This window comes from Stegodyphus dumicola, chromosome 6 (genome assembly GCF_044657685.1).
Source record: "Stegodyphus dumicola isolate Sdum_Otavi_A_Nest chromosome 6, ASM4465768v1".
NCBI lineage: Eukaryota > Metazoa > Arthropoda > Arachnida > Araneae > Eresidae > Stegodyphus > Stegodyphus dumicola.
The window spans coordinates 222386029-222411342 of record NC_140773.1 but is presented as its reverse complement, the minus strand read 5'-3'; the positions used below and the strand labels follow the sequence as shown (position 1 = coordinate 222411342).

Genomic DNA, 25314 nt, shown 5'->3' with positions numbered 1-25314 from the left:
AATTTTGAAGAAACAAAAATAATTCTGATATTTTTACAAAGATTTAGAAAGTCCTGTAGGATGACCTGGTGCATTATCTAATAACAATAATGCTTTAAAAATTTTGTGTTTTTATCCATAGTAACTTTTAACGAAGGAACAAAAATAATCTTTAATCCCCTTGGGAGTCACAATCTACAGTTTAAGAAACTCTGGTGTAAGTCAAGGAGATCCACATATTGCTGCTGTGTTTACTGTCTATTTGAGTGGGTCAATCCACACTGGGTACTTGGCATGGAAAATGCAGATGGAATAACCAAATTGGCTGCCACAGGATGTATGTGGAGACTGTATAGGTCATGCCTGATGTCACACCTGAACCTACCACTAAGGTTCTTTTAATGGAATAGTGGCAAGTTCCTGGATTGGTTTATTTGATTATTACAAAGCACATGACAGTTATCTTCCTGAAGAAAGGATGTCCATGTGGAGGACTTTCTAAGAGAAACTGGCTCATATCTATGTTACACACTGGGAAACCCATGAAAATGAATTTCTCTTTCTTTTGTGCTTATTTTAGATAATTCACAATTTTTGCGAGAACATTATAATTAATGTATGTATTAAATTCTATATTTCGTTTGTCTTTTGTTTCTGCTTTCAGTTTAAACTAGATGATAACTCGTGTTTGAGGGTGAGTGTTTGTTTGGTAGAGGTATTTAATTAGTTAGAAAGCCACCCCTGAATTGCTGTAATGCATGCAAATTAATGAGGCCAGAATAAATAAAAAAAGGTAGTTCACTTAAGCCATAACGTGGTTATTGCTTAAAGCCTAAGTATTTAGATGTTATAAAATCATCTTCTAATTCCATATAATATTTCTATCTCAAAAACAAGGAAAATTTATTTTTAGAAGTGCATTAAATGGAATAAGGTTAGTAATAATGATAGGATTCTTTGTAATTGGTCGGATATCAGGAAATGTTATGTTTCAGTGAAATATTTGAGCAGAAAGAAATTTTTTTGTGTTTCATCTATTAAGAAGCATTTTTCATAGTTTGTTTGTGTCATATTATCCTGATCATTAAAATAGATTATTTTGAGCTCAAATTTTGCAAACTTTTTTTTTTTTAAATTTTAAATTTTTTATTTTTATTTTTTTATTTATTTATTTAGTGTGGGTAAATTTTAGAATGTCTTAGTAATTACTTGAATAACAAATTCTCTAATTATTCCTCTAAAATGTAGATCATACTTTTAAAATCTCTGTCAATGCAGTTTTGAATTAAAAATGAAATAGAAACAAAACTGTGTACACTGTGTGTTTGTTGCCAATATTAAGATGAAATGAATTTTTAACTTAATTAACTTATTTGTGGAATAGGCTGAATTTATGAAGTGAAAATTTTTATAAAATATTGTTTTTAATATTTTCTATGAGGATAAATTTGATGTATTTTTTAAATGTTAATTATATAATATATTGTTATAAATGTTCTAGACATATATTTTTACACATTTACAAATAATAAATATGATTTATGGCCATGTGCATGCCAGTATGATTAAGTAAGTCTTAGATAAGAATTAAATTTAATCACTGAGTGTTTGATGAAATGTTGCAGGTGATATTTCGTTATGGTGTCACAGAAATATCTCCAGAAGGCAGTGGATGGGTACCCATTAAAACACCAGAAGAATGTGATGTTAACCAAATCTCTGTGGGGCCAACAGGTTTAGTATGGGCCATCACCTGGTCTGGTAGTGCTATAGTTCGCATTGGTGTTACAAGAGAAAACATAATGGGTAAACTCTTTTTCCAGATTATTGAATTTTATTGATTCTTGATAAAATTGCTACAGTTCATTCATAATTTTGTTATGCATTAGTTCTGGATTGTAATAATTGATAAATGATAATATTATAGTGGAAATTCTATTATCCATCATTTTTTATGTGGCAGTTTCTGTCATGCATTACTATTGGGAGAATTTCCTATATATGGATTGAATCCTCCTCTGATGAAGATAAATTATTATACAGTCTTAAATTGCTATGTATTCAGTAGTTTTCAAACTAAATAATAATAAACACAAAAAATTATATTTAATTGGACATATTACTGTAAAATAAAATATGATTATTTGTTACTATATTTGAAATGAAAATCTAAAATACTATTTTAAAGAATACTGTATTATACTGTCAAATGAAATTATACAGAAAAAGGGGAAAAAATCATTAAAAATTACTCTGCAAATTTAATAACAATAGCATAAAATGCTCTTCTTGAATAATTTACTTGCAGTTTCTAAAACCTTATATCCCTGTGCATGAACCTCAACAAAAAATATTTGTGTATGACAGTTAGAAATAAAATTGAGCTGCAGTGTAACCAGTTTTTAATACTAATTTGAATTTTTATCTGTACTGTGTAATAATGTCCAATGCTAGAAATAGGTCCATGTTTCTGCCTACCTTTACTGAGAAGTGCTAGTGATGTGTGAAATCCTTATTATGTTTCTGTTTTCTACAATATATTGAATAGTTTAAAACTAAATTATAATAATAAATAAACACACAAAATTATATTTAATTGGACATATTACTTTAAAATAAAATGTGGTTATTTATTGCTGTATTTAGAATGAAAAGCTAAAATACTATCTTTAAGAATACTGTATGATACTGTCAAATGAAACTACACAGGAAAAATAATCATTGAAAATTATACAATTTTAGTAACAATGGGATGAAATGCGCTTCTTGAATAATTTACTGGGCAGTTTGCCCAGTAAATTATTCAAGAACTGGCGTTACTGGGCAGTTGCAGTAAACCTTATACACTGGTGCATGAACCTCAACAAATGTTTGTTTTTAGTTGTTTCTCAGTATTATCCAATGTTTGTTTTTAGTTGTTTCTCAGTATTATCTTTATCTGCCATGGTGTCAGATTTCTTATTAATATGCAAGACTAATTAAGATACAATAATACGGCAAACAAAGGTAAGGGTGGTAATGGTGACATTCAGTAAAACCACCAAAACTAATCCTGTGAAAATTAAAAAATATAATGCTGATTTTTGTTGTTTGACTTCTAAATTAATATGCAAGACCTTTCTTTATATTTCCATCTTACTGTTTAATGCTTAAATATTGCTCTTTTCTTAGTATCTTTATTTTTATAGTTTATTGAGGAAAAAATAATTGAACCAACAGAATTTTAATGATTACTGAAGTAACAATAAAAAGAATCTGAATTATGCTTCTCAGAAACACTGGAGCAATTTATCTGAAAGTTTTCAAATTCTGAAATTTAAGAGCTTGAAGAGTGTGTGATACATCCTGGGCAAAAATGAAATGATCTAAGTAATCATACAGTTTTACGAGCAGTATCAAGCTGAGATTGCAAAACTGCTGGTACTTAGTGCTTTTTATCCATGTGCTGCATGTGATTTCGAAAAAAAAGAGAAAAATTTATCTTTTGTTTATCTATCTTGTGAATTATTTATCTTTATATTGAATTATTTATTATTATAGTGTTTATTTAATTAATTTGAATTATTTATTATTATAGTGTTTATTTATCTTGTGAATTAAAAAATTCACAAGAGTAACTTACACTTTTGTGAATTATTAAATATAATTAAAGTCTTGAATACTAAATTAAAATGTGGTTTTTAATTTCACTTTGTTGCCCATTCCTATATTGTTGCACAACTTGAAAAAAATGGGGAAGTTTTTGATAAATGCATAGAGTAAGCATGACCTATCAGAATTTTATTAATGTTATACTCAGTTTTCCCATTACGCAATGAGATTTTATAATAACTTTTCATGTCTCCTGTAAAAGAATATTAAAATATAAAAAAGATTAGCATAAGCATGTAATATAAGGATGCTATGTTTCATATTCCATGAAGCTCTAAAACTGATTAAAAAAACAGAAGTCTTTTGTTATATGGCTCAAACTTGAAAACATGGTTGTAAATTTGCTATGCAAACATAATTTATCAACCATAATGCTACTACTTTGTTTAAATATTGTAGTAAAAGAGCTTAAGTGTGAAAAGTCTTTTATGCCAAGTTTTTCGTTTGGGATTATAAAATATATGTGTAATTGTAGTTTTTATGTATTTTATTGTTTTAATAATTTATTTTTTGGGTATCTATATATTGTCCTGTTGACCATGAAAGTTAACAGAAATCTTGCCAGATTTCATAGCAGTCATTCCTGTGGAAGTCTGAAGGAACAGATCGCTCATTTTTAGTTACATGATTAACTGATACAAATGATGCTTGTAGCTCAGAAAAATATGAGCTCAAACGTGCACTAATCATTCTGGCTGAATTTTGGAAAAATAGATGCTCTTTCTTTCGTTAGATATTAAACAGTTAAAATGACTTACCAGGGAGTAATCAGCTTTATATAAAGGAGAAGAATCCTGAATGTTTCTGGTGTGATGCTTATTCATTTTTGATGCTAAATCACACTGTTCGATGAGATTTTTGATTTGTTAAAAATGGTCAATGGGAAAACATCTAAGTACCATTTATTATTATTATTATTATTATTAATATTTAAAATTATGATTTCTTTAGGCAGTCACTGGATTAAAGTTGAACCACCTAGTCCTGAAGATTTGCTTTCTCAAATCAGTGTTGGTAAAAATGTTGTGTGGGCCATAAGCAAAGATAACAAGGTAACAAACAGTCTTCATGTGTTTAATTTCCAAGTAAATGAAAAATACATCCTTTGATTATTTTAACCTTCCAATGACCAGCTTAGGCTATAAAATCACTCTAGAGTCAAGTTTTACTAAATATTTTGCTTTCCCCTCCCATTGCCGTAATTTTTATATTTGAGTTTCAGATTACCGTATAATGTATTTTAAGATTTTGTCCTTATAAAATCAAGTATTCCTTATTTTGATAGCCATAAGCAATATATTTTTTAATGCTGTTTAATGTATGTGTTGGTATTTCAAGGTTATTGGTTGAGGACATTGAATCAGAACTTGGAACATGTAGGTACATATGGCATGCAGCAGAATGCCGCTTTAACCATAAATCGTGGAAATTTTGCTTTAAGGCGCTGGTAGATATAGTAAATACAAGTGTGTAACATGTTTCTGCAAGAGGCAAAATAAAATTCTAGTACCATAAAGTAGGAATCTTGAAAATAAATGTAAAATTTTGCTCTTTCTTCACTGAATTCTAGTCTAAACATTAGATTTTAATGAAGATTACAGTGACAATTTTAATTGGCTATTGCCTGTTTTGTGAGTGAAATTCCCAAATTTCAGACCCCAGCAGGTGAATCTTGGGGGATTAACATTAAACTATGGTAGTTCTGATAAATAATCAGTGACCCATGATAACGAATCTTTTATTGGGATGTTATGATAGCAATTCGATGGGATGAAGGGGGAGGTTAATAGCAGTTTTTGTGAATATGCAGTAGACATTTGGATATTTTAGATTGGTCAGTGCCTGTCACGTGAGTGGTTACCGACCCAAGTACAGACACTGGCTCCTGTTGCTTAAAAATTCCTGCTTAGCTTGCACTATTTAAGTATGTAAATTCGAATAATAATCATGCACATTCAGTAATAAAGATATATTTATGAACAAAGTCTCTAAGGCTTGTAAGGATCTTAAGTTTTACTAACGTTTATTTTATTTTAAATCTTTACTATCACTTCTTATTTTCTACTTCCGGCCAGAATTATAAGCGTGAAGGAGTTTATGCAAAGTTGTCTGGCGAACGCCAAGTATTTAAGTGTGGCCTTTTTGCCAAGCAGGAGAGAGGAAGCAGTGAGTTCGAAGCAGGCCGCTTACCTTAGAAGTTACGCAGTTGCTATTTGCCTTCCAGGCCAGAGGTTTTAATCCTCTTGATAAATTAAACGTATTGTAGTGTTCACAGTCTCTGTGCTACATACGCTTCCTGTTATTATAAGGCCAATCTTATTCTAAAGTTAAATTAGAGTTTAGTTTTATTTTTATACCTTTTACGTTAGACCCCGAGTGGAGGGTCATTGTATTCCGAAGTACGGAAGTCATTGTATATAAAGAAAAATAAAGGGTCTTGTATACCCTTCGTCTGTATCCTGTCTACTTACTACAGTTAGTGAACATAGCTTTAGTAAGCTCTCTGTTCCTAGTCAGGTCATTGTATGTTTCCGAAGAAGGTTAGAAGAAACATTGAACCTGATAGTGGCGCCCGACGAAGAATAACCATGGCCGAATTTCAAGAAGAACCTGTGCTGCCTGCAGAAACGGCTCAGAATCCAGAAATGCCAGCTGCCGCTCTGGAAGGATTTGGGTACATCATCCAGACCATGCGCGCTTCGATGAAACCAGAAGACACGTTTAATGGAAACTCACAGGTAACCAGTTTTTTGGAAAAATTGGATGACCACTTTATGCTCTACCCCATGCACGAGTTTCAAAAAGTTACCTTAGCTACCAGCGCTTTGAGGGGCCAAGCGCTTAACTGGTTCAAATGTATAGGCAGAAGTCTCTTGGGTCAAGCAGGAAGTCCCACCTATACTTACGAAAATTTCAAGACTGCCCTACTAAAAGCCTTCCCTGTTGTAAGGGATCGTGCGAAATTAGAAACGGAACTTTTTAGTATATATCAACAAAGAATGGAAAACCTCTCGAGCTTTATTTTAAGAAAAATTCACGTTTTCAAGCTCTTGTATGGAAACCGTCCGGATCCTGAAATAATTCAAGTGATTTTGCCGAGGTTACTTCCCCAAGTGCAAGACTTTATTGAATTAAGAAATCCGACTACACTGGAAAAGTTATTTGAACTAGCAATTCAGTTTGAAAGTAGAAGAATGGCGGACGTCGAAAGAAGACGCCAATATCAACAGCGAAACCAATTTGGTACGCCAAGACTACAGCAAACTCAAGCACATGGCTATGGAGAAAAAGCAAATCAGTGGGCAAGGAAACCCGAGCATTCAAAAACAGCCGGCGAACGTCGACAGTTCAATAGCAACCCAGGAAAAAAGTCTCAAGGCCAGTGGAGAAAGAAGGAAAGCACCGAAAGGAAAAATAATTTAAACTAAAACGGATTTCTGCTGACGAGAGGGTGCGGAAATCTGAAGGCCACGAAAACCCCTCTTCCTACAAGTTAAATACAGTAATGGTGAAAAATTTAACTCTTCCGAAGATTGAAGTCTTGGTAAATAATATTCCGGCCACCGCACTCCTGGATACCGGCGCGCAGTGTTCCTGTGTGGCAGAAGTCTTTTTTAGAAAGTATTTTCGCAAATACCGCATATATAATGCGGATAATACAACAGTATTAGCGGCACAAGGAGAACAATGTAAGTGCGTAGGTAAAGTACCTTTGTACATCCGTATCAAGGACGAACAAGTAAAGGTGATGTTTTTTATAGTAAAGAATTTGCAAGCACACTTAATACTAGGAATAGACTTTCTTTCAGACGCACAAGCTACACTGGATTTTAATGAAGCGTCTCTTAAGCTGACGATGAAACCAGTGCGTGTAAAAAAGGTTGAACCGCCGAGGTTAAATCTTGACCACCTGCCTAATGACGAGCAAGATAGAATCCGACAAGTGGTAAGTGAATTTGCTTCCTTATTTAGTGATATTCCAGGATTTACCCAGGTTACTAACCATAGTATTGACACCGGAGATGCATTGCCGGTTCGTCAAAAACCATACCGGTATGATAAGAATAAGGAAAAAATTATAGAATGGCATATTACCGATATGCTACGTAAAAAGATCGTAACGCCTATCTCAAGTAGTTATGCTAGTCCGGTGGTTTTATGTAAGAAAAATAATGATTATCCTTTGGAGCATCCAAAAAGGTGGAGATTTGCTATTGATTACCGTAAATTAAATTCCATAACGAAATATCCGGTATATCCGTTACCGATTATAGAAGAAATTTTAAGGAACATAAAATCAACCAAATTTATGACAACTTTAGACTTAACGAATGGTTATTTTCAAATAGGGATCAGGCCTGAGGACGTGCCTAAGACTGCTTTTTTATAACCAAGTCTGGCACTTATGCATTTTTGCGAATGCCGTTTGGCCTTTCAGGTGCCCCAGCAACATTTCAGCGATGCATGGACATTGTGTTAAGACCTGTTCTCGGAAAGTCCACATTTATCTATTTAGACGATATCATTATTACTAGTGATAATCTAGACCAACAGGTACAGGATTTAAGACAGGTGTTTTCTTTATTAAATGAGGCCGGTCTAAAAGTTAATGTCGAAAAATGCAAATTTGCAGCCCCTGAATTAAAATATTTAGGTTACAAAATATCGCAAAAAGGGATCGAGACAGATGAATCAAAAATAATCGCTGTACAAAAGTATCCGACACCAAACACGGCAAAGAAGCTCTCTTCTTTTCTAGGACTTTGTTCATATTATAGGTCCTTTATAAAAGATTTTGCGGCTATCGCTGAGCCATTGTTAAAATTAAAAAGGAAAAAGGCAAGATTCTCGTGGACGGCCGAAGCCAATAGTGCTTTCGAAAAATTAAAACAAGCATTAACGCAAGCCCCTGTGTTGAAATTTCCTGAAAAGGATGAAAATTTAGAAATTTCAGCGGATGCTTCGGATTATGCGGTAGGAGCGGTACTTTCGCAAAATCAGCAGCCAGTGGCATTTTTTAGCCGAACTTTAAATCAAACACAAAGAAACTATTCCGCGACCGAGAGAGAGGCACTTGCAGTTCTGTTAGCAGTGCAAAAGTTCCGAGTCTATTTTGGAAAGGCGCCGATAACAGTATATTCTGATCATGCGGCGGTAACTAGATTGTACTCTGGAAAAAATTTATCCCCAAGGTTAATAAGATGGGCACTCAAGCTGCAAGAATATAATTTGGTAATCGAGCATACCCCCGGAAAGGAAAATATCGTAGCAGATGCCCTGTCACGAATTAAATTAGACGAACAGGGTAATACCGTAAAAGTTGCAATGCTGACAGCGTGTACAATAAATTCCCGAGAAACTGTAATAACCGAACTGGGTAAGGATCCTGAGTTTGGAAGTATTTATGAGTATTTGAAGGATCCTGAAAATTTTAGCCACCAAGATATTGTGGCGATAAGAAATAGGGCGGCCCATTACGAACTAATAGATGGTCTATTATTTTATACAAAAACTACGAATTCCAACAACGAATTTCGACCTGTTATCCCAGCTAGTCTTAGATTAAATATCCTGCAAGAGCTCCATGACAGCCCTTTAGCTTCTCATGCTGGTATTCGAAAAACTACTCAACGCGTACGCGAGGCAGTCTACTTTCCTGAACTGCAAAAGTTAACAAGGGCGTATGTCCAGTCCTGCCCAACATGTCAAGCCATTAATTATATTAATTTCCACCCGGCCGGGTTTCTAAATAGTATTAAATCCGAATTTCCAAACGAAATAATCGGCATCGATTTATTGGGCCCTTTCCCAAAAAGTCAGTTAAACAAAAGTCGCTATCTCCTTGTTATAGTTGATCATTTTAGTAAATGGACCGAAATTGTTCCCTTAAAACGAGCCTCCGCGAAATTAGTTACCGATTCTATTTTAAATAAATATATTTTAAAATACGGGGCGCCCCTAAAAGTTATATCGGATAATGGTCCTCAATTTGTAAGTAATATATTTGAAGACATGTGCCAAAAACTGGGCATACGTCATTTAAAAATGGTCCCGTATCGGCCGCAATCAAATATAGCGGAACGGGTCAACAGAAATATAGTGAAAATTATCCGTAGTTATGTTAAAAATTTTCATAAAAGCTGGGATAACTATGTCAATGAATTTGCTTTCGCCCTTAGGACCGCAAAACATGATACAACGGGCAAAACTCCTGCTGAGTTATTTCTAGGCAGAAAGGTTATAACACCGTTAGATAAACTATTTTATATGCAACAAAGAGCCCCAGAATTTAAAATGGGTGATATAGAAAAACTAATAAAAGAAGCAAAAAAGAATACGGAAGTAGCACAAAGAAAACAAAAATTGTATTATGACTTGAAACGACGGGGAGTAACTTATAAAGTAGGGGATGAAGTACTAAAAATTAAGCATTCACTTTCTTCAGCACCAGAAGATAAAACTGCCAAATTTTTTCCACGCTTTGAAGGACCATATGTTATAGAAAAAATAACTCACGCTGTTGTAGTGTTAAAGGCAAGAAATGGTGAAACCTGTTCCGCAAATATGGATCAAATCAAGCCCTACTTCGATCGTAATAAAATGCAAATCTTTTCAGATCTTTTGCAGGATCCGGTACGGCAGACACCGCAGGTACAAGTTCCAGAGGTGGGAAAACGACAAGTACAAGGGCAAGCCAATGAGAGACAGAAGCAAGTGAAAAGAAAATTGCCCCGCGGAAAAATTGAAGGTACAAAGAAAAAGAAGCCGTTCCACCGTCCAAAAAACAGAGTTCACGAACACCCCCAGAATGAAGAAGGGAGAAGGACGACGTATGTGGAAAAGACCGGGAGAAAGGACGGCAACTATAACCCGGCTGTGAAACGGAAGATTGACTCATCCGACAGAACTCTCCGCAGCAAAAGTCGCCGAACTGCGGAAGGGCCATCAGCGGCGGAGGAAAAAGTACAAGAAAAATTTGAACGGCCAACAACGAGGTCCAAGCAGTATCACGACAGAAGTTTCCCGGTTCCACCAAGACCAGCTGCCTTCAAACGGCCAAGACCACAAGCAGAGAACAGAAGGAAGATGTTCAAGGGTGGCCGTAGTGGTGAAAAACGGAAGCTTCCAGAGGAAAGCACTGAAGGGCGAGCCCGTACAAGAAGGAGGATCAACCAAGCTACGGTCTGCAGCACCTTTAAAGACTGGGCCCAGAAAAGGATGTCTGAATATTACAAAGATAAGTAAAATTTTATGTTACTTTACAAACTTAAGTTAATCTTTCATTCTTACTGCAAGTGGCAGATTTCAAGAAGTTTTACCTCAAGCGAGGTCTACCTTTATCGCCAAAAGGGCGAGAAATGAGTTGTGACCGATTTTCTTATTATGTTTTTCAATTACTCGCGCGTAAAACTAAAGTTGATGTATAATAGCGTTGTATAAAGACTTAAATATTGTAAAAAGTTATTGTATAAATTTTATTTAAAACATTCTAACAAGAAAGAAGTTTTAGTCTGAAAGACTTTTTGAAATGTAGTATTATTTCAATGTAGAAAGAATTGGCACTTGCTTTGAAAAGAATAGAAGTTAACAATGTACTACTAATGTATGTTTTCAAATGTGTAAAATTAACAGCATCTTGATATGTTCTTGTATACATGTGAACTGTTATTTTGAATGTTTAGAAATACCGTGATATGGTAAAAGTGAAAGTAATGTTAAAAAATTTGTTATTCGTGTGACTGTAAAGATTAAATCATGGTGAATATGTGTTAAAGGTTGAATGATGTAGTTAGGCTCTCTGACGCTACACTTTAGAGTTAGCCACTTTCAGAATAGTACCTCAGGGTCTAGAGTTGAAATTAGGGTGTGTTAAGAGGTCTCGTATGTTGAATTTTAACACGTTAGTGTTTTGATTGTAGGAGGAAGTGTTGAACACATAGACAGAAACACATTCGTGTTTGGTGTTTTTACAACACATGTCAGAGAGCACGGGGAGAGATAATTAAAATAGTCATGAATGAAATAAGAATGTTAAGAAAAGTATATTCTATATGTTATTTGCAATGTCATTCTGTAACATTTCATTAAACTAGTTTTCCTTCCAGATCTCTGGAAGGAACCAGAATTGAATAAAGCTCCTGTTTTGATGCAGTACAGATGAAAAAGAAAAAAGATTGTTGTATATTCCGGGAGCTGCTATTGTAACAAATTTCTTTCTTTTAAAATTTTCTAGTTTCTAGCTAAGTTATGATTGTAAAAGGTTGGCCTCGCGTTAGTTTCTAGAGCTAAAAGTTTTCAACAAGGTCGTTTTAGACCTCAGTTTCAAACTAATTAACTCTGGCGGGAAGTATGTAAGGATCTTAAGTTTTACTAACGTTTATTTTATTTTAAATCTTTACTATCACTTCTTATTTTCTACTTCCGGCCAGAATTATAAGCGTGAAGGAGTTTATGCAAAGTTGTCTGGCGAACGCCAAGTATTTAAGTGTGGCCTTTTTGCCAAGCAGAAGAGAGGAAGCCGTGAGTTCGAAGCAGGCCGCTTACCTTAGAAGTTACGCAGTTGCTACTTTGCCTTCCAGGCCAGAGGTTTTAATCCTCTTGATAAATTAAACGTATTGTAGTGTTCACAGTCTCTGTGCTACATACGCTTCCTGTTATTATAAGGCCAATCTTATTCTAAAGTTAAATTAGAGTTTAGTTTTATTTTGATATCTTTTAAGTTAGACCCCGAGTGGAGGGTCATTGTATTCCGAAGTACGGAAGTCACTGTATATAAAGAAAAAATAAAGGGTTTTGTATACCCTTCGTCTGTATCCTGTCTACTTACTACAATTAGTGAACATAGCTTTAGTAAGCTCTCTGTTCTAGTCAGGTCATTGTATGTTTCCGAAGAAGGAGAAAAGAAGAAACATTGAACCTGATAGGCTTTGCTAGGTAATGATATAAACAAAGTCTTATGTGTATAGTAATTCAAAGCAAGACCTCCCCCCCCCTCGAATACTACAAGACCTCCTTTATATATTAGGGTAAATTTTAAGTAATAAAAGTGTAGGGGACTCTTTAATGAGACTGTGGTTCTGGTCAGAATTCATTTGTTTCTCATTAGAATGAAAGGCATACTGCTTAATTAAATGTAAGGTTTTACTGTAGTATCAAAAGTAAAATTAGGAAAAATTTATGATACATTATTTTATTTTTGTTTTCAGGCATACCAGGAACCAGTAGGATGAATACAGGCCTAAATTGAAATTGCTCAGTTAGACAAGATTATTACAGTTTATGCAACTTATGTATATAGTAATCAATTACCTGTGTTGTTTATTTAGCATTTAAACAGGATAATTATTCTTTATGGTATGATAATTAAACTCCTTCCAACTGTTCTAGAATTTTATTTATTAAAATACCTGATTTTAAGACTTACCAAATTTTACAACAAAAATATTGCAAAAATGGGGGGGTGGGTGATCTTATTTTAACCCTCTGGCTGATCATCCTGCGATTTCCACAGGCAACTCAAATGGAACAAAATTTGCTTATCCCGCGATTTCCGCGAGCATATGTTTTTCTTCCCTTATTGAGGAGCACATCCCGTTTTTACCCCCGTTTAAGCATTGAAATAAATTATATACAGTATTAGGCGTTTAGTTTATGTTTTGGCCAACAGATATTGTTAGTTGTCCACTAAATTGCGGCATTTGAAAGCATGTAGTATTATCGCTCAAACTTCACTTTTTGCCAATTTTTTCTTACAGAAATGGCTGCTATAAAACGTTCAGCGATTATCTTGATTATTTATTAAATTATTGAATTATTAATTAGATTGATTATTAATTAGATTTATTGAATCTGGAGCAAAAACTGTGAAGTTGGACTTTGCCTTGAACCCTGTTTTTGAACTCTAACATACTAAACTGCATTTCTAAAGTATTTTTCCCTCAGCACTTTATATTTTCTTAAATTTTATACATTTTACATACATATTTAGTCTATCACTATATCACTTAAACCAAGCATTTGTGGCCTACTTTTTAAAACACAGTAATTATTTTTTAAAAAATATATTATATTTTAGGAAAACAATCAGTCATTTCTTTTGCTTTTAGGAAATTTTTAAAAGTAATATCATGGATTCATTCTGATGATGAGCGTGTGACATTATCAGCTCTAATATGCTGTCTTTGCTTCAATGTCACTAATTAGTGCTCCACTTTTTTAAATGCAGTATAGCTTTTGAAGCAAAATTGCTTTTTCTTTCAGAAGTTTGGACCCTTATTGGAGTAATCCTCCAGTGTTCATGTTGAAAAAATAACAATAAAATATTGTCAATTAATTTATTTATAGGCTCTCTAAATAACTTGTTTTTCTACTTATTCTGTTAGTACAACTGCTGGGTGTGGGAAATGGCCTTAAAATTTTTTTCTGCTTTCTTTACTGAACACTTCATTTGGCCAGAGTTTTCAATTTTATAATTTTAATAATGTTAAATTCATTATCAATAAAGTCCAATCATTGAAACCTATTTCTTCTTCTGACTAATTTTTATATTGTTTAATAATTAAAATTTTTAAGTCTTAAAGGAGAAAAATTCATTTGGTAAATTTCATGCAGCTAATGTTAATGTGCTTGTTAATATCACTTTCTCTGTTTAATTTATGTAAGTCATTGTTATGCATGTTAGCACAAGCTGTCAGTATCATGGCACCTATGATTTTTCTTAGAACCTTCCTTTAAAAAACATCTAAATGAATTTGCTGTACCTGTTAAGGTTCAAGTTTCAGGGCCATATTTAAATGTAAGTCTTATTAAATAATTGCATGAAAAGAGTTCTTTTAAGTAATTTTGATTGTAAAAATTTTCGCAAGGCCTAAACACGTTGATTGTATTGAGACAGCTCTAAGCATGTAGTGTGTTGAAAGAGTTGTCTCCAGTTCAGTTTGTATACAGAAATCCTAAGCAAATATATGACTCAACCATCAGCCATTCACTGTGCTCTTTCCAACGTAGAGTTTATTTTTGAAATACTTTTCATTGTGTTGATTTTATCTGAACATTCTAAAACAATTAATTTTTGTTTTAGCTGTGCTGCATTGCAGTTTCATTTTTCACGCTTATTCCAACAAAAATTTGGTACTTACATATTTACACAACCACCTTTGCGCTGTTTGGCAATTTTTCACAGATGTAAAGATACTTAACGTGGGCAAGCTGGTAGTTTTCTTGTCTTTTTTTAAAAAAGATTATAAAATTATTGATATTCATCACAAACTGGTAAAAATTATCAACATATGAAAAGAAAACATTGATTTAAAATACAAATTTGAGTTATTAAATGAACCTTTACACTCTTCTTCAAATCTTTCTGTATTTTTTTTTTTTTTTTTTTTTTTTTACCCTTTTCTTCTTTGAGAGTGCACAGTGATCTGTTTTTGCTTAAAAAATTATCACAGACTTGAGAGACTCAGCTTCATGTAACCCTTGGCCACAGCAGCTATCTAAGAAACATATTTCTCCATTGTTCCTTTTAGAAAATTTTCAGCAAAATTCTGCTTATTTCTTAAATTTATTTATAAAAACTATTGGAACTCAGAATACAACAAAAAGAACACATACAAAAATGGCAGTATTGCTTGACTGAAGGAGTGTGTGTACATGGCTGCTTAAAGAATGGTTATGCACATGGCTGCTAGAGTTTGGTCCATTCTAAAATTTAGCAATTTCTACTAAGAGGGTTGCTTTAATATGTAAGTGCAAATTTTTCCATACAGTAAATTATAACTAAGTAGAAGTAACCAAGTACAACAATGACAAATTATGCACAACAGTACATCCACTGCTGAGCTATTTAACAAAAGGCTTATAAGGTATTTTCATTCTCCTTTCTGCATTCCTTCATGGTTTAACGGTAGCACATTTGGCGCATATTCGAAAGGTCCAAGTTCGGGTCCTGCCGAGGGCGCTGCACATTTTTCACATCTCCAGCATATAAAAATAATTAAATAAAAACCTAATGACTCTACAGTAGCACCCAAACTAAAAAGTGGTGAATGATGATTCTTCACCACCAGGATTTAGCGACTAGGTCCCCTAATCCCTGGTTGCCCTTTAAAAGGGAGAGTATCCCTTCCTTCAAAAGGGAGAGTATGCCCTCCTTTCTGCGTGCCTTCATGGTATAATAGTAACACACTTGGCGCGTATTCAGGAGGTCCGAGTTCGAGTCCTGATGAGGGCATTGCTCATTTTTCATGTATTCTTGCTTCACAAAAACCTAACAGCTCTACAGGCTGATAGCTAGAGGTAAATATGTCATGCAATTACTACATCAGTCACTTCGGTAAAAGACATGTCTTTTATATTCATATTTTGTATTGTAATTTCAGTTATGTAATATAATTTCTCAGCCAAGATATTTAGTGTGTATTTCCCCCTCCATTTTAAAACAGGTGTGGTTCCGTAAAGGAATAAATGGATTACACTCTGGAGAAAATGCAGATGATGCTACCGGTAGTGGATGGATAGAAATGTTCGGCACCTTAGCTAATCTTAGTGTTGGTGTTAATGATCAAGTATGTGGTAGAATTATTTTATGTTGTTCTTTTGTTATGCTTATGAAAGCAAGACATGAGGCTAATTTGTTTTATGACTGATCAATTTTTTTTTCTTGAAATCATAACTATTGTGTTTATGTGCTTATGATACTTGATCTTAGTATTGCAAATGATCTGTTAATGTTGAAAAGTATAAAAATTTTACATGACTATTTTTTAATGTCAAGTTATTATAATCTTCCATTTTTTGCTAATCTATAATGAATACTGTTATTTCTCTCTGTAATAATTTTTCAATAAAAAGCATAAAAATTACTAATCAAATTTTTTACCTTTCAAATTTTTTGTACAAGCATATTAAGCAGATATAAGCAAGCTTATATTATGAATTCTATATATTGTATATTATGCTTATATTTGTATACATGTTTTTTAAAATGAAGCAAGTAGAAAGCATTGTCTGTGCCTGTATTAATGCTGTTAATTTCTGGTAATAGATTCTCAGAATTTTTTTTATGATAAGTAAAGTTTATTAATTATGTAATATTATTAATATTCATATTTATAAAAGTGTTCTTGTGATGCATGAAAGAATTCAAAATTAAATATATTACACAATAATTCAAGTTTGAACTGTGGAAAGGGAAATAGAAGAATGAGTCTTCGTACAACAAATCATAATGGAGCATGTGCAAGGAAGCTATGAAGCTATTTTATACAGTATGCTGGTCATTTGTCAGTATCATAATTCTATACTTGTATGTCTATCATATTCTTTGGATATTGTATTTTTGAAATAAGAAACAATCACAAAAAGTGGTTCTCTGTTCCATATGTTTTTATTTTCATTTAAATGGAACATTCCAAAGTGAAATTTTATACTGTTTCAAAATGACTAATTTTATGCAAACTGATACATAGTCTGTTTTGCAGACCTAGTTTTCGTTTTGAGACAAATTTTACTTATTCTTATGGCATTTTCAAATTTTTAAAAAGGAATTCTTATTTATTGTGGCATTTTAATTTCTTTTCATCCAATTTTCACAACTTTTTCAGAGAAAAATATGCATTATTGCATTTATTAGTTTTTGTATTCAAAGTACACTAAATCGTTTCATGGTATCTACCTCCTTAAAACAATCAATGTGACAGTATTTCTGAGACTATAAATAAACATTGGAACTAAACCTCACTTCTGTAAGATCACCACCTCCATTGGAGGCTAAATTGTCTGTAGCTGTAGGTAATTGTCTTACAAAATATTATGATGCCACCCACTCATTTTGTTTGGTGAAGACATAAGAGTTCCACTTCTTTGAAGATTGATAAATTCTGTGTAGATGAAATTACTTTTGGGAGAGAAGAGATATATGTTATGCTTTCTTTTTTTACCCATGATAAATATATTTATAAAATAAATTTTGTCAGATTTTATTTTGATAAATTATATTTTTCTGTTGCATTGCAAAATTACCAAGAAAAAACATTTTTTTCTTGGTAATTTTTTTATTGTTCAAATTAAATCACAAAATTCAAAGTAATTTTAGTTGAATGTTTTTGCCTTAAATTTTATTTGTGTGAAATTTCATTATCATGAAAGTTTTCGATAAGCCCTCAGTTTTTTTTAAATAAAAATTTATTTATATAATATGTTTTCACTTTATAAATAATGCTTCTATAAATAAATTTATTGAGCGAGTGGTTTATTGACTCCATAACTTAAACTGTTGGTTAATTTCTTTTTGATTGTTATTAAGTAAAAATAACATGTTAGTTTTTTTAAAATAAATGTTTAATCTAATTTTTGAAATTTATTGTAGAATTGTGCATATATATTTCTGTGATGTATCTTTATATGTAAAATATTTTGTAATATATATATTTCTTTTTTCCAGGTATTTAGCATTAGTGCTGATGCCCGCAATATTCAACTCAGAACTGGAATTAATGATTCTGAATTGTGTGGTCGAACTTGGAAGGTTATCAGTGCTCCGTTAAAGTTATTACACCATTCATCTAGTTTTTCAAGTTTAGATTCTTTATCCATTTTATCACATAAAGATTCTCTTTATACATCAGACTCTTTCTCATCAAGCAGTAGAAATCAAAGCTTTCGAAAGAAGAGTGGTGACAGTGTCATTTCTTGCCCACCAGTTTCTAAATGTGAAGAACGTTCTGAATGTTCTATACTAGAATCTAATTTAGAATGGTCAGAGAGTTCTTCAAATTCTAAATTAGATTCTGATTTAGGTGATATATTTTACAAGTCAGAAAAAGAAGTACCTAATATTGATGAAGACTTAACTCATAGTCATAGTCCTAGTCATATGAGATTTGATAGTATATGTAACCGAACATCATCTTATTGTAGCTTGGATGGAAGTACTTACACTGTAGAGCAGTCTGGATTGCTATGGCATGCTCCTACTGATGTAGATTATCAGATTTGTGCTGATGTTATGTGGGTGTGGATTAGCGGTAGTGGATGTACTGTAATATCTGAGACATTGCCTAATTGGTTTTCAGAAGGTAATGATTTTTCACATTTGTATTAGTAATATTAATCATTATAATAAATATGTATGCAATTAATCGGAATGAATTGTAAGGAAAATCCTTTATCTATCATAATAGCACAAATTTGTGAACGTTGTGTTAATTCGTTATGAAAATTAACATAAGCAGGATAATTTTGAGAAAATACATTCACTTTAAATAGACAAAATGCACTCACTGTCTTCCAAAAGATAAGGAACAGTATGTTTTTCTGTGTCTAATTTAAGAATGAAGCAACATAGAAACTAGAAATTTAGAGAACATGTTCACTAAACAGTTCTTTAATGAATGTGACATACAATGTTTCTAAAGTTCAACACAAACACGAATTACAACAAATAATTGCACTCTCGGTAGAGAAATCTAGTCTTGGAGAAGCAGTATATCACAGGTTTTTTTTTAAGGAAAAAGGGGGTGGTAACATAACAAAAATTGGTTCTAATAAGGAATGTGTCTACCCCTAGGTGTAATACATTGGCTGCAGCGACATTCCATGCTGTCAGTTAAGTTGTTATGAAAATGTGAATGGGAAGCAATGACCAGACACGAAGTAATCTTTGTTCAAGGTCATCTAACAACCTAGGAGTAGGACTTGAAGCAGCGACCTGTCTTCCAAAGTAGTCCCAAAGATGCTCTATTGGATTCAGGTCTGCGGATTGAGCTGGCCATTCTAACTGCTCCATACCATGACCCTCAAGATATTCTTCAGCAACCTGAGTTCGATGCAGTCGCGCATTGTCATCCATCAGAAGAAATCCAGGACCAATAGCAGCGGGATATGGGTGGACATAATGACCAAGGATCTTGTCTCGATATCTCACACTGGCCAAAGTTCCTCCATGGAACACATGCAGGTCAGTGTGACCACCAAAAGAGATCCCAGCCCAAACCATTATTTCACCACCTCTGTAACTTTGCCTTTCCACAATGTGGGATTGGTTGTATCTGATGCATTGTTCCCCCTAGAATCAGCTGATGATCTGAATCACTCTCCAATGTGAATCTGGACTCGTCTGTGAAGAGAATACATGCCCTTTGTTGACTGGTCCAGGAGACGTGTTCTCTTGCCCAACATAAATGGGAACCTCTGTGTCCTTGAGTTAAGGGGACACAAACAAGTGATCATCTTGCATACAGACCTGTATTGTGCAGGCATGTGCACACTGTAGTAGCCGAGATTCTTGTTCCTGTAGCCAATAAATGATCTTCCATGAGCTGAGGCTCGGTAATGTTACTTTTTCTTCGAGCCGAAAGAGCTAAATAACTGTCTCCCACAGGTGTTGTAACACTAGGTCTGTCTGGAACATGTCTTCTAGACACAGAATCCTTGGATTCAAACTGATTCCATAGTCACTGGACCAGACTACGAGAGACATTGAGATGTTTAGCAGCATCAGCTTGGGACATCCCCACTTCCATCAATCCAATGGCTCACCACCTCAATGAATCAGGCAAACGACTTCTTCTGTGTATTGCCAACAAAACTGCTAATAACTATTGAAAATTTAGCACTCATGAACAAAGTTTTATGAAATCAAAATGGGAGGTTTTGCATTTCCATCAGAAGTGGCCATATGCCATATAAAAGAAAGATTTATTGCAAAACAGAAAATCTGATTTCTTGTACATCTGACTTTTAATTCAATGCCTTGAGATTAATTGACTCGTGAACATAATCATGTATATCTGAAATAGTGGTTTGTACAAAAGTTTTTTCATGTTTTATCAATGAGTTTTATTTCTATCAATATCGTTTAATTTTGAAAATCAAAGTAATTGTAGATTATTATTATGTTAATACATTAAAATGCATGTTACAACATTAACAATGCATGTTAAAGTAGTCTGGAATTAGTATGCAATTTTTGGGGGGGGGGTTGTTAATGATATAGTGTCATTTATGTCTTTTTAATGCATTTCAGCTTATTTTCAAATCTATTACTTTAAGCTATTTTGGTACAAACAGTTTATGATCATAAACTCCAATTTATGAAAACAAAATGTAAAAATTTACTGAAAATCTATCATCAATCTTGTAAATAGTTTTAAAAAAATATTTGGCATTTGGATGGCTTCTGAAAATGTGTTTAGGTTTATTTCAGCATTAAAAAATAAAATCAGATACTTGCATCGTATTTTCTGTGATGAATACCTTTAACTGCAATAAGTTATCTAAGGTATTAGAATAGTATTAGAATTGTAATCACATTTATGAAAGTTTGATTGTGTGCTGCTTCATTTATTTACCTGTTATTTTTATATGTAATTTATTTCAGGTGGTTCTGTTTGTAAAAGTGCTGTAGATGAACCATGGTTTAATGATGTTCTTTCCCAGCTGAAAGACAGATATACTCGGGAAATGCTTCGGTTTTCTTCATATCCCAAAGCTGTTGAAAAGGTTTCGCAATTGTTTTTAGTTTAATTTTTATTGGTAATATTAAATTTAAATATTTAAAAAATTTGTTAGATGCATTATTTTGATCAATTTTTTATTTAAATTTATCATTTGTGTATAATGGCTTAGGAAAAGTTTATTGAATGGTTTTATTTTTACAGAGTACCTGGGTGAAAACAGTGACATGTCGCTGGTATAATAATAATAGTTGGGTAACTTGTCTGCTGGAATTACTTCAGTGTGAAAATGTTAATAAAAGTACTTTGACTTGTCATCACAAAAAGGATCAGGTAGAAATGGATTTCGATACCTTATTATGATTATATGTGTTTTATGTTATTAAATTCAAAATACATTGTGAGCCAAAAGTCAGTTTAGCATTTAAAAATTAAATAATGTATTTACTTATAATTATTTAATAATTTTCTTTTTAACATTATAATGTACCCATATTGGAGATTTGTTTGTCCTAAACACAAAAGATAACATCTTTTAAGTGATCCCCCTTTTTCCCTTGACAAAGGCGAGTTCTTTTTGTGGCACCCTCCATAACTGCTTACAAAGTGATTCTGTTTATCATTCGAATTTCCCAATGAATATAGTCCTTCAGCTCACCAGATTTCTGGGCTTTTGCTGAGCTGAAAAGCAATATTTGTAGGGAAATTCAAATGGTTAACACACTTTGCAAGCAGTCGTGGAGAGTGCCATAGAAATAACTTGCCTTTGTGAAGAGGAATTTGGGGTTATTTAAAAGATGTTATCTTTCATTTTAAGGCCAAATAAATGTCCTAGATATAAGCAACTAAACTGAAAGTTGAGTTAAAATCACTAATTACTTGACTAGCTAAAATAAATAACCCCCCACAGATAGCATATTTAAAAGGTTCATTTTGACCTCCTGAATCTTTGTCTCCTCTTCGTATCTAAGAATCAGCAAGACGGAGATCATCCTTACTGTCTCATAGAAGTACTAGTCATTAAGTCTGCTTAATGGATACTAAAGGATTTACTTGCGTGTTGTCATCTGCAGTTGCATAATCAGTTTTGAGATTATCAGATGCTGAACGTTTGCTAATCAGTGTCTATCATCTTCAATCTTAGATATAAATCATTATATCATACCATATAACCTTCTTAGAGAAGCTTTAGAGATCATCCTTGATGTTTGCGCGGTCAGCAAATTTCTTGGAAATACGTGGAGCAACATATGCTCAGTCAGAAGATTTCATACATTAGGGATAGCTGTAAAGTTGATTACTGAAAATCTCATAAAGCCCAGTCATTTTGAGTCCAACCCTGATATTGTTGACTGTTTGTTGGTGTTGCTGGAAGTATATGAAGTATATCATTTGTTTCCTTGTATAAAGATCTTACTCATTAAATCTTTTAAATGGAATGTTGACCAGTTGCTTTTCTTGCATAAAAGCTATTCTTTTAAGTATTCTAATATTCTATCATTGAGTGAATTGTTAATCTCACTTGTGAGTTTCTAGTTTGGGGGGAGGAATTTCAAAGTCACAAAGAGTATCTTGCCACTAAAAATAATATCTTAAAGTATATATTTTTATTAAAAGATTGACTATTCAAGTCAAATTTATTGATTCTCTTTTTACCCAAGACAAGATTATTTTTTATATTCTTTGAAAAAGTTCTAATTCTGATCATCCCCCCCCCAATTCAATTTTAACTAATAATAAACTCCATTCTTTCAAAAATACATCTCATTTTTGATTTAGGTATCGAAAATACAGTGTTGATATGTAAGGAAGAAATTATTATAGTTATGGTCCAGTTCAAATTGCAGAATGTAAATAAACTGGTATCTTGTGGACAACTAAAGCAGTTATAACTATTATAATCTAATGCAGCATGGAGAGAAAAAAACATTAGTTACATCTTTAGTTTTGATTTGTGTAGTTTTATCGGACTCTCAAAGTTCATCTGTTACATCTTATCTGTGATATATCAGTCATTGTACAATCTGGACTAAATATGTTCAATAGGAAATAATCACATAATGGCACATTTATCACAAATAATATGCATAAATATGACAATTAATCAAGATTAAGTTTAATTATTTGAAGATGGAGCATGCAAGAGATATATGCTTTAGGAGAGGAATACCTTCATGAAAAATTTAAGGGTGGTGTAAGAATGTTTTCAACTTCATGTCAAGTCTCGCATAAATAGAGAGAAAAACTGGGCAATTATTGTGAAATATATGTCACCTTCAATGTTTATCAGATGCATAAGACTTGAAGGGGGGAAAACCCACTATGTTTTGAGAAAATTGAACCATTATGTCAATCTAAGAATTATTGAATGTTGTGTTGGACATGAGGTCATCTGTTATTTTATTGGTAATTGGTCCAGATAGGCTCTAAAGATAAGATACAACCATAGGCCCCCAGTGTCTCTGAGATATAACAGAGGCTATTGACTGTATGAAGATTGCTAACAATGTGCAAATGTGAATGGAAATCTTTGGTAATTCATGTCAGGTACTTGACCAATATGGTCATGTAAACATAGAAGTCATTCAATCTGTTATCATAATGCTGTCAGACGCAGATGCAATCATCTTGATGCTGCAGAAAAAAGCAGAATTTATCTCAAAACATGTCATACCATTTTTTATTCATTTATGATGTTATAACTACTACTGCTCTGACACACATCCATAATTTACTGTAAAAAGTAGACAAAACAATTAGTGCCTTGCAGATATTCCCTGATGCTGATGCAGATATCAAATTATATGTGCAGAAGCTAGTGTCTTTGCAATTAACTCTAATTCTTGAGTTTCAGCTCATGAAATCTGTAGCAGCTGTGTAAACAAGCTCTCATTCAGCAGTATGATGAGGCTACTGGGATCTTTGATCTTCTCTATCTACTCATTCTATATTTAGACTGCATTTCAGCTAACATAAGAACCAGTTTCTGTGAAGGCTAATCAGTTTTTTTTTTTTTTTTTTTTTTTTTTTGTTATGTAGAGCCCCATGATATACTGTGAACAATCTGCCAATATCAAACTGCAGTGTTTTTTTTTTTTTTTTTTTTTTTTTTTTTTTTTTTTTTTTCTGGCAGGTTTTATTTGGCAGTCATATTCAGAATGACGTTCTACAGATTACTGTTTGCTGTAACTTACCTCTGCCTCCATATGAATTCTGACAAGTAGAAAGGCAAGCTGTACTATATCGTTGCTTATTCCTTCGTTTTGCTGAACCCCACACTCTTTACCTGTAGATGCTACTCTAGGATTATAATTGACACTTCAACATTGAAATTAAAAAAAGTCATTCTTACCTTGTAGAGTCATTAGGTTTTTTTGAAGGAGACAGAAAAAGTGTACAGTGCCCTCGTCAGAACTCAAACCCCTGGACCTCTCGAATACACGTCGAGTGTGCTTCCAGTTACACCATGAAGGCACGTACAAAGGAGGGAGAAAATACCTTACATACTCCCTCTTTTAAAGAGTGACTGGAGATGAGGGGACTCAATCATCAAATCTGGGTGATGACGAATTATCGTCCACCACCTTTTAGGCCAAGTGCCACTGTATGTTATTTTGAAGCTGGAGAGGTGAAAAATATGCAGTGCCTTTTCTGGGACTCGAACCCTGGACCTCTCAAATACATGTCAAGTATGCTTCCAATTACACTATGAAGGCATGGGAAAAGGAGGGAGAAAATACCTTCTCTTAGCCTTCCTAAAAGAGGGAGAGTGAACATAAACTATAAAAAAGAAGACAAAGTAATAAAAATCTCTTCTTTGTTGAAAAGTCTAGTATAGTTTCTAGGGTTGTGAAGCATTTGCACAAGTCACAGGCGGTATTTTAATCTAAGCATGGATAGTTATCAAGTAAGTTACAAGTATCCCTATTAATATGGTTGTTGAAATATTTGATGAACATAACTTAAAATATGTGGGTATAAAAACAATGGCAATACTTAACTGTTGTTAAAAATTAAAAACAGTATATTTTCCCCCATGAAGATCTTGAAAGTGTAGTAAAGACCTGTTTGTTTTACAGCTCTAAACGAATTAAAAACTTTCTATTCTGTTAAAATAAATTTAATTATTTTATGTAAATTAATAATAATTTTCATATTTTTTTGATGAATTTGATGATTTTTTTCTTCTGCTCTGATAAACATAATTATTTGATTTCAGTTACCAACA

General features: G+C 33.1%; 1 protein-coding gene across 1 annotated transcript in view; it reads left to right on the top strand.

Moving 5' to 3' along the window:
• Positions 1-25314, top strand: part of Pex23 (tectonin beta-propeller repeat-containing peroxin 23) — a 92751-nt gene that overhangs the window by 20799 nt on the left and 46638 nt on the right. The window contains exons 5-10 of the mRNA XM_035355345.2: positions 1605-1785; positions 4582-4682; positions 16074-16196; positions 18074-18707; positions 21011-21132; positions 21291-21419. Of these exons, the coding sequence (XP_035211236.2) occupies positions 1605-1785; positions 4582-4682; positions 16074-16196; positions 18074-18707; positions 21011-21132; positions 21291-21419 (1290 nt within the window). The remainder of the gene's footprint in view (positions 1-1604; positions 1786-4581; positions 4683-16073; positions 16197-18073; positions 18708-21010; positions 21133-21290; positions 21420-25314) is intronic.